Genomic DNA, 12,367 nt, shown 5'->3' with positions numbered 1-12,367 from the left:
CCTTGCATGACCTCCACTTAAAATATATTCTCCTGCTGAATTATAAAGTACTTAGGGTTTTTGAACAGTTAATATGCAAATAGCACAAAAGCAAGCATGCTAAATAACAGTGCACAAATTCCTGTTTTTCATGTTTTCCCTCATTTACATCTGATATGTTTTTTCTGAAGCAGACAGGAAATTTAGACTAACCTTGCTTTCCTAGGCTGGTGACTGGAAAGTTGAAGTATTCAGAGCAGAACTCCAGGACAATTTTGTATCTCCTGTTGCCAAAGATACTTAAAAGACAGTATGTTCAATGTGAAAGGTTTTGATCTTGATTTGGAAAAAAGGAAAAACGGCCAATGCCAGGTTGGGTTTCTTTTTATTGTTAAAAGATTAAAGCATAACATTTCACCAAATACAAGAAATTTAGGGGGTTTCTGACATTACAAACATCTGAATCATCAAGAGAAAGTGTTGAGCTATACATAGTCTTGACGTTAATCCATCAATTTAAGGTATATTAGTACATGCTTAAAACATGGCCAAAATACAGAGTCACAAAATAAGTACCTTGATGCTTCTAAATCTGAGACAATAAGTCAGGGAATTGAGTGCAATAGATTTCCAACGAATGACTATACACTCAATTACAACCTCAGGGCACAATTACTCCAGAAGGATTGGTAATTTCTCATGCCTGGCTCATTCACATTCCATTTGGTGAGAATTTTAATTTTGAGAATTTGATAAAAACATTTTGAAAAATACATTTAACAAATGTGAAAAAACAAGTTCAGTCTTCACAGGAATATATGGATTGCTTGCCACTCCAGTCCTTAATTGCCTGTTTTACAAATCTTTAAAAAACTAATTTGTATCAATTTTGGTTTCAAAAACATAGTACATCTGAAAAATAAAATATGACTCTACTGATGGGTAATACAAAGACATGAGCACATATTTAAAATGACTTTCGAAAGTAAATCATTTCAGTAATACAGCTATAAGACAAGTTAAACATAGTACAATAAACCATGCATCTTCTGACTTGTCAGATCAGCTAAACTACTCGGTTAACATACAGCAACACTTTTGAACACTTCTGAAAATTCAGCTTTTCTAGCACAAGGGAAAAAACAGATTAAATTTGTTCTTCAAGTGGTTCAAGGCTGTCCAAGTGTTTTTTAGGTGTATCATCACTATGACGGCTTTGGCAATGAGTTAAATGTTTCTTAAAGCCTCGGGGAAAATTTGATTCAAAATTACAACGTGGACACTTCAACAAACTTTGACCATGAGCAGCAACATGGTTTTTAAGAAGAGACTCCAAGAGAAAAGCTTTGCCACATATTTTACATTTGTATGGGCTTTGAACATTATGCTTGTTAACTAAATGGTGCAAGACGGCACCTTTTTTCATTGCACGACAGCAACAAATTTTGCAATAATACTTTCCCTTGCCACGCTTCATGTATTTTGCTATTTCTTCCTCAGAGATGAAAGCCTCTTTCTCTTCAGTAAACTGCAGCACACACTGTGGCTGCACGGGAGTAGTTGCATCTATCTTGCTCTCTTTGCCATAATCAGATGACTCCATATCATATTGCTCTTGGTCACTGTTGGATTCTTGCTCCTTTATCTCCATTGAGTCCATGTCTGTTTTTCCACACTCACTGCTATTTAGTTCAGAATCTGAGTTCTCCTGGTTTTCCTTCTTGGGCTTCTTTTTGGGGCATGAATACAACATGTCTTCTGGTGATTCTTTGGCTAATATTGATTGTTCATCCTGTGAGAATAAATCATCCAGTGGTTTCTGATCATCTAAACTGTGAGAAAGAAAGTCACTCTCACCAGACTCACTAGGTGTCTGGGGCTCAGAGGAAAAACCTGGAGCAGACTTGTGAGGCTCGGAAAACAGGATGTTCTTCTGGATTTCAGAAGGTACAGTAGTTTCAACATGTCTCTGGACATCAGAAGATAAAGCAGCAGCAGGCTTCTGCATCTCAGAAAATACAGCGTGCTTTTGAACATCGGGGGAAACAGCAGATCTCTGGGAGTCAGTAAAAACAGCTTGTTTGGGGTTCTCGGGAGAAACAGAAGGAGTAGATTTCTGGGACTCAGTAAAGAGGCCGTGTTTCTGAATTTCAGGAGAAGCAGATTTCTGAGACTCTGGAAAGGAAGTAGACTCCTGAACTTCAGAGGAAATGGGAGCAAGTTTCTGGGCTTCAGAAAACAGAGCATGCTTCTGGACTTCAGAAGAAACAAGAGCTGATTTCTGGGCTTCAGAACATAGGGCATGTTTCTGGCCTTCAGTAGAAACAGCAGAAGTAGACACCTGATTCTGGGGCTCAGAAAAGACAGCACGTTTCTGGGCATCAGTAGAAACAGCAGGATTAGGTTTACGAGACTCTGGGAACAGAGCTCTTTTCCGAGGTTCAGGGAAATGAGCCCGTTTCTGAACCTCAGACGAAGCAGCAGATGTGGATTTCTGAGTTTCAGAAAAATACATAGATTTCCGGGACTCAGAGAGTTTCCAAGATTCAGGAGATACCGAAGCACCAGGCTTTCGGACCTCAGGAAAGAAAGGCGGCTTCCAAGAGTCAGAGGAAACGGTGTGACCAGACTTTCGAAGCTCAGGAGAAACAGGGGGAGAATGCTTCCAGGTGTCAGGGGACAGAACAGGTTTCCAGCCTTCAGGGTAAACAGATGAGATGGGTTTCCATGGCTCAGAAGAAACAAGAGTAGACTTCTGGGATTCGGAAAAGGACGTAGATTTCCACGAGTCGGAAACAAGCCTCCTAGGTTCTGGCGACACAACGGGGCCAGGCCTTCGGGACTCGGGGGCAGCCCTCCGGGATTCTACGGACACTGACATGGCAGGCTTTGGAGCCCAGGGAGAAACCGTGGAAGACTTCTGCACTTCGTGAGGTGTAGATCTCCAGGGTTCAGGGGAAACAGTCGGACCAGGTCTCCACGACTCTGGCGAAACTGCAGGAGCAGGCCTCCGGGTTTCAGGAGAAGAAGCAGAAGCAGGCCTACGCATTTGAGAAGGATGTCTCCGGGGCTCAGGAGACCCAGCTGGGGCATACCTTCGTGGTTCAGGGGATACTGCTGGAGGAGGTTTCTTTGGCTCTGGTGACACTGCTGGGGAGTATCTGCGGGGCTCCGGAGACACAGCGGGAGAATGGCGGCGGGGCTCGGGTGATACAGCAGGGGAATGCCGACGGGGCTCTGGAGAAATAGCCGGGGAATGCCGACGCGGCTCTGGAGACACAGCCGGGGAATGCCGACGCGGCTCTGGAGACACAGCCGGGGCTGGCTTCTGAGGGTCGGGGGACACAGCAGGAGATGGCTTCTGCGGGTCCGGGGATACAGCAGGGGATGGTTTCTGTGGGTCTGGGGACACAGCAGGGGACGGCTTCTCTGAGTCTGGGGATACGGCTGAGACTAACTTCTCCGGATCTGGAGATGTGGCCTGGGCTGACTTTTCTGGATCTGGGGACACGGCCTGGGCTGACTTCTCTGGCTCTGAGGAAGTCGCCTGAGCCAACTTCTGGGGCTCTGGGGACACTGACGATTTCTGAAGCTTGGGGGAAACAACAGGTTCAGATTTGGGGAGTTCAGGAGAAAGGGCAGGTTTCCGCAACTCGGGGGAAAGGGTAGGTTTCTGTGGCTCCAACGTGACACTTTTTTTGGAGGAATCTGAATCTCCTTCTACCTGTTCTTTCCGCTCCTCATTCCACTTCTCAGGTGCTGCATGTTGTGCCGTGATGTGGTAATATACGTTGCAATACATCTTGCTGGTAAAGAAACATTTGTGGCAGTGAAACAGTTTTGCACTTTTTTGATAAAATATAAGTTTACCCAAACCAGCAGCATCCATTTCATCACAATACTCTGGGTGTATGGTACCCATATGAATTTGTATATTTTCATAGTCCGTTCCTCTGAAGCTGCAGTGATCACACTCTAAGCGCTCGGTGGTTTTACGTAGTATCTGCAACACGTCCATTTTTCTACAGTCAGTAACGGTTTTCACAGCACTGCACCTTTCAAAGAGCAAGCTTCAGTTCCTGCAATAAAGGAAAAAAAAAAAATCTGTATAGTTAACTGTCAATGTTAATTTCAACTCTTTGTCATTCCTAAATAACCACATGTGCTTTTTTTCTCTCCATTTTAGACAGCATATCTTCTGCATAGGTACTAACTATTTCATAAAGAAATCCAAATATAGGTCTCTCCAACTTCTGCACATCATTTTACATCAGTAGAACTTGAAAAGCAAAGCTTATATTTAACAATAGGCCTTCCCAGCTATGTAAAAAAATCTGGAAGCAAATGCTAAAAAAAGAACCCAGGTGATGAAGAGCTAAGTTTGTTTCCTTTGATAAATGTGATTGCTTTCTCAGTTGTCTTTTCTTCCCAGATTTGAAGTGTTTTTATTTACATTACACCTGTAAACCGCAAATAAAAAGTACTCTAAAACAGTGCTACTGAGACAGCCATTTCAAAACTGCATCTTCATCATAAAATATCAAAACAATTTAGCTGTTTTTGACAAAGGCAAAAAAAAATTCAAGAGGAAAACAGCAGCTTAAAGCCTAGGCTCTGTTTTCATCTGCTGAACACTGTTTTCCTTTCACAAATTACATGAAAAACAAAAGCTCCTGCTCATAAAGACCTTATCCATTACGAAAAGAATTTTTTCCATTCCATTATTTCATCTGCTGCCCTAATAACAACAAAAATACTATTTAAAAAAAAAACAGTACTGACTTTTTTTTTCCAGTTGGTGTAGTTGACAGCCCTCTGTATTCAAAACATTGTTTGCCTCACCCCAAAGAGAAAGATGGAAATCTCTCAAAATCACTGTTTTTGCAAGACCTTAAAAAAACAAAACAAAACAAAAAACCCACCCCAAAACCCCAGAAATGCAGCATCTGAAATGCAAATAATTTTTAATGATTTGGCTAGATTCCACTATTTCCAACAGAATTTACTCGGATTAGCTACTATAATAAGCAGCAAACCAAGTCTAACCATATTCCATAAGTCATTTTCACGTAAATGTGGGAGGTATCGCTATGGTGAAAAGGAGTATTTGTGAGATGCACAGGCTTTTTTCTTGTATGTTCAAATTAAAACAGATGTTACATGATTATCATGCTAAGCTATCAACCTAATTCTGGGGGTCTTATAACACACACTGTTTCAAAACACACAAAGTTTTTGTGTCATTTTAATATTAATTTTCCTGTCTAAATATATAGTAGACTACTAAGAAATCTAAAAATATGCATCCAAACAAAGTTTTCTTAATTTATTCCTAAAGCATTTTTACCCTGGTTTCTTATGGAAATGAGGCTTATACAAACACATTGCCCTACAGTCATTGCCAATCAAATTGGACAAAGCAATCCAGTCTCATTTTAAATTTCTACAAGTTTCATGAAAATCAGGAACCAAGTAGAGAATGAAAGAAATGGCTCCGCTGAGGCTAAGGCTGAATATTTCACTTAACAGTTACTGGCTCTGTTTAGCCTGTAATCAGTACATGAATGGTCAGTATGCAAATAGTCTTAAAACCTGCAGAACAAGCAGTGTCTGATTCAGCTTGTATTTCAGGAAAAAGAGAAGGAATTAAAAATACAACAGTGGTGAGCTGCTTTGGGTTTGGGGCAGGGACAGAATGAAAGTAAATTAGCAGTGCTGCTAAAGGATGACATGGATACAGAAAAAACAACAGGAAAGGGGGATTGGCTGAGGAGTGGAAGGCACAAATCCCTAAGAAATAAAGGTTCACTAGCTCAGTTCCTCATCGAACAACTTCTCTGCACGCACTATGCATATGCACCTTGGATCAAGTCACAGGAATAGCTAGATTTCCAATCAGGAAGCACAGCGGGACCACAGACAGAGCTTTAAGAGGGATCCAGCTTTACATCTATGAGACAAATGAACAGCATCCGACCGCAGGCTAGCTACATATGAAAAGGAATTGCACTGCTCTACAAATACTGAAGTGGAAGGACCTTTGGGATGTAAGTTGCAGTTTCCCAGCACTATTAACAGCCATATAAAAGACACCCCAAAATGCAGTCCACACCGCATTCGGTGTTGACCACAAAACACTTCCCAACATCTTATAACAAACTTTATATTCCTGTACAAGATCAAAACAAACCAGAAAGCTAACAGTAGTGCTCAGTGGTCTGTATCTCTGCAATAGCAAACAACTTGCCAACTGAAAAACCCCAAAGCAAGCCATGTCTTAACACACCAAAAGGCCCGAAAGTCTTCATGAATTAGGGTTTATTTTTTGGCTGGGGGATTTGGGGCAATGGGAGGAAAGGCAGATTTCAATTTGAAAGCCAGAAACTCTGAATTGATCATACGAGCTAAAGAAAAATTACTTTTTTTACCGAATCACAGCAGAACATAACTAGGACAATAAGAACACACTGCACTAATCACATTTTCAGAACTGAAAGGGAATTTTGTCACTTCCAAAATTGGTGGTAATCCTGCATTGTCCATTCTCTTTTCTCTAGAAAAAAAAGGCTTTTCCAAACTGAATTTATCATAGTTTACAACAAAGTTTACCAGACAATCTCTTCTACCCTTTTCACACATTACCTAACTGTTGCCCTTTCTGGAGTTTTCTGTTACTCACTCCTCTCAACTACACTTCACCCCACCTCCCACTCTCTCCTTTTATTCAGTCCTATCTTACTTTACAATGGAAATTTCCATTTTCCTTCCAAATGCAACAGTGAGAAAAGGTCCCTGGCTCCCTTTCACAAATTGTCCAAGTTGCTGTTAAGCTTTTTTGACCAGGAGGTTATTCTGGAACTGGGGAAGTTACAGGCACTTCCTCATTTTCATCTCCAGACATTTAAAGGTTGACATTCAAGCCTTTGGCATAAGAAATAACATTAAAGAGTTGGTGGTACTTTCTCTCACACTGCCATAGCTCACCATTTTTAATTTTCTAACTTCACTACACTGTAGCCGGCAGTCACTGAAGAAACTGCCTCTTCTGCTGAAATCTCTGCTTAATTGAGGCATACTACTGAGCAAGACAACTCTCTGGTATTGCAGCACCTTAGGCCATGACTCCATAGTAATAGTAATAGTATTAATAATAGTAATAGTAATGGAATAGTAAATCTAGTTTTAGAATAGGGACTGTGAGACCAGTAACAAACTTGAACAGCGGTGAGCCACTATTAACTCATGCTGTCAATTTAAATTTGTTGAAACCCTTCTGAAGGCGTTAACTCTGAAATGTTGCTGGTTCACTTAGCACACATCTGAATAGCTAGTCTAGAAGATTTTTCCGTCAACCCCTCCTGATCCCTTCTCACTTTGAGCTCAATCACCACTGTCTCTACATAGCTCTGATTAGTGCCCTCCTCTATACTCAGGTTTGTCACACAGATAACGGCCTGCTTCACACTTCTCTTTGCTGTCAACCCCTGCATCAGAACTTGTTTTGCACTGGATCCTGCCTTGACTAGTTGGGTGAAAGTTTGAGGAAGAGCATGTCACTGCTTTCTAAACAGTCCCACGCCAGCACAGCCAGCCAGGCTAGAAAGCATATGGTCAACAACCAGGTCCCCGTGGCTTTGAACTTGCACGAACTGTGATGTAATCTATGCTCAGCGGCATCTTTTTGGCAACACTAAAAAAGATGGACCACGCTCCCTCTGCGTAAATGCTTTATTACAGACATCAAAGGGACCTAGCTCTGCACTGCTTCAACTCAAACCCATAAAAAGAGTAAGGAAAATAACTGGTGCGATCAATCTGGCAGGGTGCCCCATGTGCACTGCAGAGAACTTGACCAAATACTAAATCCAAACGTCATTTTAGTCATCTGAAGCTCTTCAGAGAGGAGAAGTACAAATTTCAGGATGAAAATCAAGTTGTCATGAGAGACAGGTGCCCCGTGAAACACAGCAGAAGGGAGAGGGCTGCTAGAGTATCTCTCAAGCCCCCTTGAAGACTCCTAGGAGACACAAACAAGCTGCCACCCGTCCAAGTACAGATAGCTGTTGTACGGGCCCCAGGCTGCTTCGTTTTGCTGGACACTCTGCTAGGCCCTACCTGGTTTGTAAAAAGGACACTTCAGCATTACCCCTACTCAAACTCACAGTTACAGGATGTGCCATGCCACAGTGGCTATAGCTGAGGCCGTGCTGCATGCCACTTGAAGACTACCGAGCACACCGCATTCCTTAACCGCTATTTCTGCATCCCCTCCTACTTTTCTCACTTTTCATGGCTGCAACACTGAGAAAACAAATACAGATACAGCCAAACAGAACTATCTACTCTGAGAACACATTACAATTGAAGCAGAAGCCTGAAGCCCAGCATTTATGCTTGTCCTGTGGCCGCATCCTGTCTCCACTTCAAGACAAAGTACTAAGATTCAGCTAAGATTCTGGAGTTTGCAATACTAAACTTTAGCTTAAGACAGCCAAGGCTCACTCTTAGCCTTCCTGAGACATGAAGATTTCCACTGGAATCTACCTAAACAGGCAAGTGCTTCTGTCTACAAGCTCACTATAGCCACAGATACCAAGCACAGTAACAGCATCAGCACCAACTCAGCTCTTAGCTCAACTGAAGGTTTTTGCTGACCTGAAGTGATGTAGAACAACGTCCACCACTCAGGTTAAAAGCTGCTTCAAGAGACCCAGACATGTCAGCAGTGGGACCACCAGTCTCTACTGCTGCTCCATCAGCCACCTCCTCCCACCCCCTTCTTCTACACATGTCTAGAACCTACATACAAAGTTCCTACCACCAGCTCTCTCTCTCCGCAGAGATGCTGAAGGTCCTTATACCAGTTCCTGTCCCCTACACTACAGTTCTCACCGTGATCTCCTCCATCACACAAAGAACAGAAGAACAGCAGGGGAAGAGAATCAGTAATGAGGACCCGTATCTACCTGAGAAAAGAACAACTAGCACTACTTTTCTTGCTCAGTTCTCAGCATCCAAGAGGCCAAAGTCACGATCTGGCAGAAAGAAAAAGTACCCAAGGAGCCAGAGGCAATGAGATAACTGCAAATTCTGAAGCTGGCTATGTATATTGCAGGGCAACCAGAAAGTGCAGTCAAACAGCATCAGCAATCTCTGTCAAGCTCACATCAGACTGAGCAATAGGAGTGGCCAAAGCTACAGCACAGAGCAGACAGACCTCCTGGTATCTACCCAGCTAGCACATACAGTCACTTCAGAGCCAGTTCCTGAATTCAGCATCCCATCATCCATGAGGATCCCACTAAAGATTAAGCCATACTTCCTACACCCTCTCAAAAACCTCCCAGTGGTAGAAAAAGAAATGCGCAGGAGATAACTGTGTGTAAGAAAGAATCAACAGGCACAACACTGACTCTGGCAGCTAACAAGATGTCTCCACTTCTCAACTCCATTCCAATTTCATAGCTACACATCTACTAATCATTTCAGTTATTTTTAACAAACACATTCTACTCTCAATGTTGCGACTTTTAATATATCCCTGAATTTTTCCTCTACAGAGGATACACTGTGACTGTCATCAGGCAGCACCAGAGGCAAGCAACAAAGGGCTCAAAGCTGAAGATCTAGACTGCCTGTTGAGCACAGAAAATTATGGGTTGCTTTTCCTTTGACACGTAGAATTTCAGAACACAGCAACAAGTAGTCTCTCATGTCATACTTCAAAATCAGACTGTCTTGGTTCCCCTGGCAGAAGGATCTATATCTCTTTTCCTCTCAATAAAGAATCAAGCCTGGTGAGACACAAGCAGACAATGAGGACATGTAACACATATCAGTGACGCCAGTAGAACTGGGAAAGCCCTCAAGAAGAAAGGCCTCTATTTTCTGTGATTCCCTACAACCACATTGGAGTCCCTGTACCAGTCACTGCACTGGAAGGATGGCTGTTTGTTCTCATCAGCCTTGGAAGTTTCTTGCAGGCAAACAGTTCAGCCATATCCTCTATCAGTGAAGAGGGTCGATGGTAAAGTTCGTTCCCAGCACAAGAAAGCTGAATACAGCCACATCATTGCCTCCCCTAGCAGGAGCAGATCCAGACTACTATTGCTGTGTCTAAGCAAAAGGAAAAATGACATGTTCCTGCAGTGCCAAAAAGTAAATGGCAGTCTGGTGGCAACACGATGCTTCTCTTGAAGCTACATCCCTGTGTTGTGGCTGACAAGAAACAGAAGTTTAGCTCCCAGAGGAAGCTGCACACAAACACCCCCACAATGCAGCAAAGCAGGCACTTCACAGCGCAAATGGCAGGTAAGGGGGTCACTTCCACCACTCCGTGAACGAGACAGGCAAGCGCGATGCTCCTGCTAATCCAGCAGCGTCCACAGGAATCTGACTGCATCCTCACAACTGAACTCCCAGCTCCCGGCCCATCTGTACGGGCTAAGTTCCATCAGCAACGATCGCTGAACCATGTCTTTAAAATTACACACCTAAAAAAGGTACAAACACCCTGACCCGGCCAGCCACTGAAAGGCTGAAATACGCTGTGAGAACACGTGAGACACCAGATCCAGGCAGAAAACGGCTGTACTATGTGGTCCTCTGTTTTCAGGAAGGGTTCCAGTCAGTAGAAAAGTGACAATACTTGATGCACACGCAGATGACTTAAGAAACATGAAGGAGACAGAACTGCAGCTATTTTGCAAGATTTGCACCTTTGCTAAGAGAACGACAAGTCTACACAGCAACATTAATTCTTAACACAAGATCTAACAACAGCCTAAACTGCAGAGTAATATCAATACACCTGTGACAGATTCGGGGTAGGAAAAATTAACTCCATGTACTTCTGATAGGGCTTTCTAACTCCAAATTCACAATTCCACACAGACAGCTTCCAAAAAACGGTCCCAGAAACCTTATTTCTGCAGTGCTGAACCTGAGCTAATGAAGTGCCACTGGACCCACCAGAGCACACTATCTAGTCAGGAATCGTGAATTAAGGTTGTGAATCTTGGTGACACCAGGCTATGAATTCCACTTACATTACCCTGGAAGCAAATGAATCCTAGAATTGTTTAGGTCGGAAAAGACCTTTAAGATCATCGAGTTTAAGATCACAATGAGGTTCAAGGGGAGCTCGCAGAAGAGCAAAATGAAATCTGAGGTCTCCGTGTTCTTCACTTACCAACAGCTCGGTCAAGTCCAGCTTCCAATTACCCCTCTTACTTCTAACGGTGCTGAACCGCAGCTCCTCTCCGCACGGTCAACCATCAAATCCTCCTAACACCTGCACCAGAGCCTTACGGGCAGCGACTGCTCCCCCGGCCCTTCTCCAGGCTCCCTAAAGTTCACAGGCAGGAGCCTCCTTCAGTGCAGCGGTCAGCTCTAAATCGCCACCAACAGTCGCCATCCCTAACGGTGTAACCCAGCGACACGTTCCGAGCCTTCGCTTTGCATCTGCTTCGCTTCGCCTGAGGGGCGACGCAGTCCCCTCCTCGCAGTCGCTTCTGTCGCGACCGAAGGGGACGGTCCCGTGGGGAAGAGGGCCCGTGCAAAAACTCCCTTTTTTCTTTTTTTTTTTTTTTTCTTTTTGTCTCCCCCGAGCTGTTCTCGCAGCAGGAGAGCAGAACTCGCAGCGTGCTCCACCTGCTCCTCGCTCCGCCCGCCATTGCTTTAACTTTCTTTCGGGGAGGGGGTGCCTGCCCAGCCCCCCCCCCCCGGGATGAGGCGAGGGACCCCCCTCACCGCCCGCCCCTTCATTCCCGGCCCACCGGGCGCTCTCCCCCCGCCGCCTCCCCTCTCCCTCCCGCCGGTTTTGTTCCCATTTTACCACACACACACACACCCCTGAGACAAGGGGAAGGCCCAGGCCCGGTGACCACGGGGAGCGGGCCGGGCCCCGGTGGGCAGCGGCGGGAGACCGGGGGGGGGGGGAGGGATGGGGGTGTCGGTGTGTGAGGAACCCCCCCCCCCACCTCGCCCGTACTCACCGTTGAGGAACCTCCAGAGCGGCAACGGGGCGCCGGGCCGGAGGGGAGGAGCTGGGGCTCACCCCCCCCCCTCCCCCGCCAATGGCGGTGACGGCAGCAGGGCCGGACCGGCAGCGCTCGGGAGGAGGAGGAGGAGGAGGAGGAAGAGGAGGGGGAGAAGGGGATGGGGGAGAGGGGAGGGGGGGGGGGGGCTCCGGGAGGAGGCGCGCGGCCGAATAGCGGCCGCTTTATCGCTCCCCCGGGCCCGCCCGCCGCCCAACCGGAAGCGTCGTGAGTGAAGAAGGAGGAGGAGGAGGAGGAAGAAGAGGAGGAGGAAGAAGGGCGGGGGGGAAGCGGGGGAGCCTTGTCACGTGCCGCTGGCTGTGGCGGCGGCCCGTCACGCGGCGCCCTCC

General features: G+C 45.2%; 1 protein-coding gene across 1 annotated transcript; it reads right to left on the bottom strand.

Annotated features, from left to right (window-relative positions):
* Positions 1-347: 347 nt before the first annotated feature.
* CHAMP1 (chromosome alignment maintaining phosphoprotein 1) lies at positions 348-12,210 on the bottom strand. The gene is made up of 2 exons (XM_075057360.1): positions 11,976-12,210; positions 348-4,058 (listed from the first exon to the last, which is right to left on the bottom strand). Exon 2 carries the CDS (start codon positions 3,995-3,997, stop codon positions 1,127-1,129), a length of 2,871 nt encoding a protein of 956 aa, XP_074913461.1. The 5' UTR covers positions 3,998-4,058; positions 11,976-12,210; the 3' UTR covers positions 348-1,126.
* Between the last annotated feature and the right edge of the window lie 157 nt (positions 12,211-12,367).

This window comes from Buteo buteo, chromosome 25, assembly GCF_964188355.1.
Source record: "Buteo buteo chromosome 25, bButBut1.hap1.1, whole genome shotgun sequence".
Taxonomy (NCBI): Eukaryota; Metazoa; Chordata; class Aves; order Accipitriformes; family Accipitridae; genus Buteo; species Buteo buteo.
The sequence above is the reverse complement of the archived record's forward strand: the minus strand, read 5'-3'. Positions and strand labels throughout refer to the sequence as shown.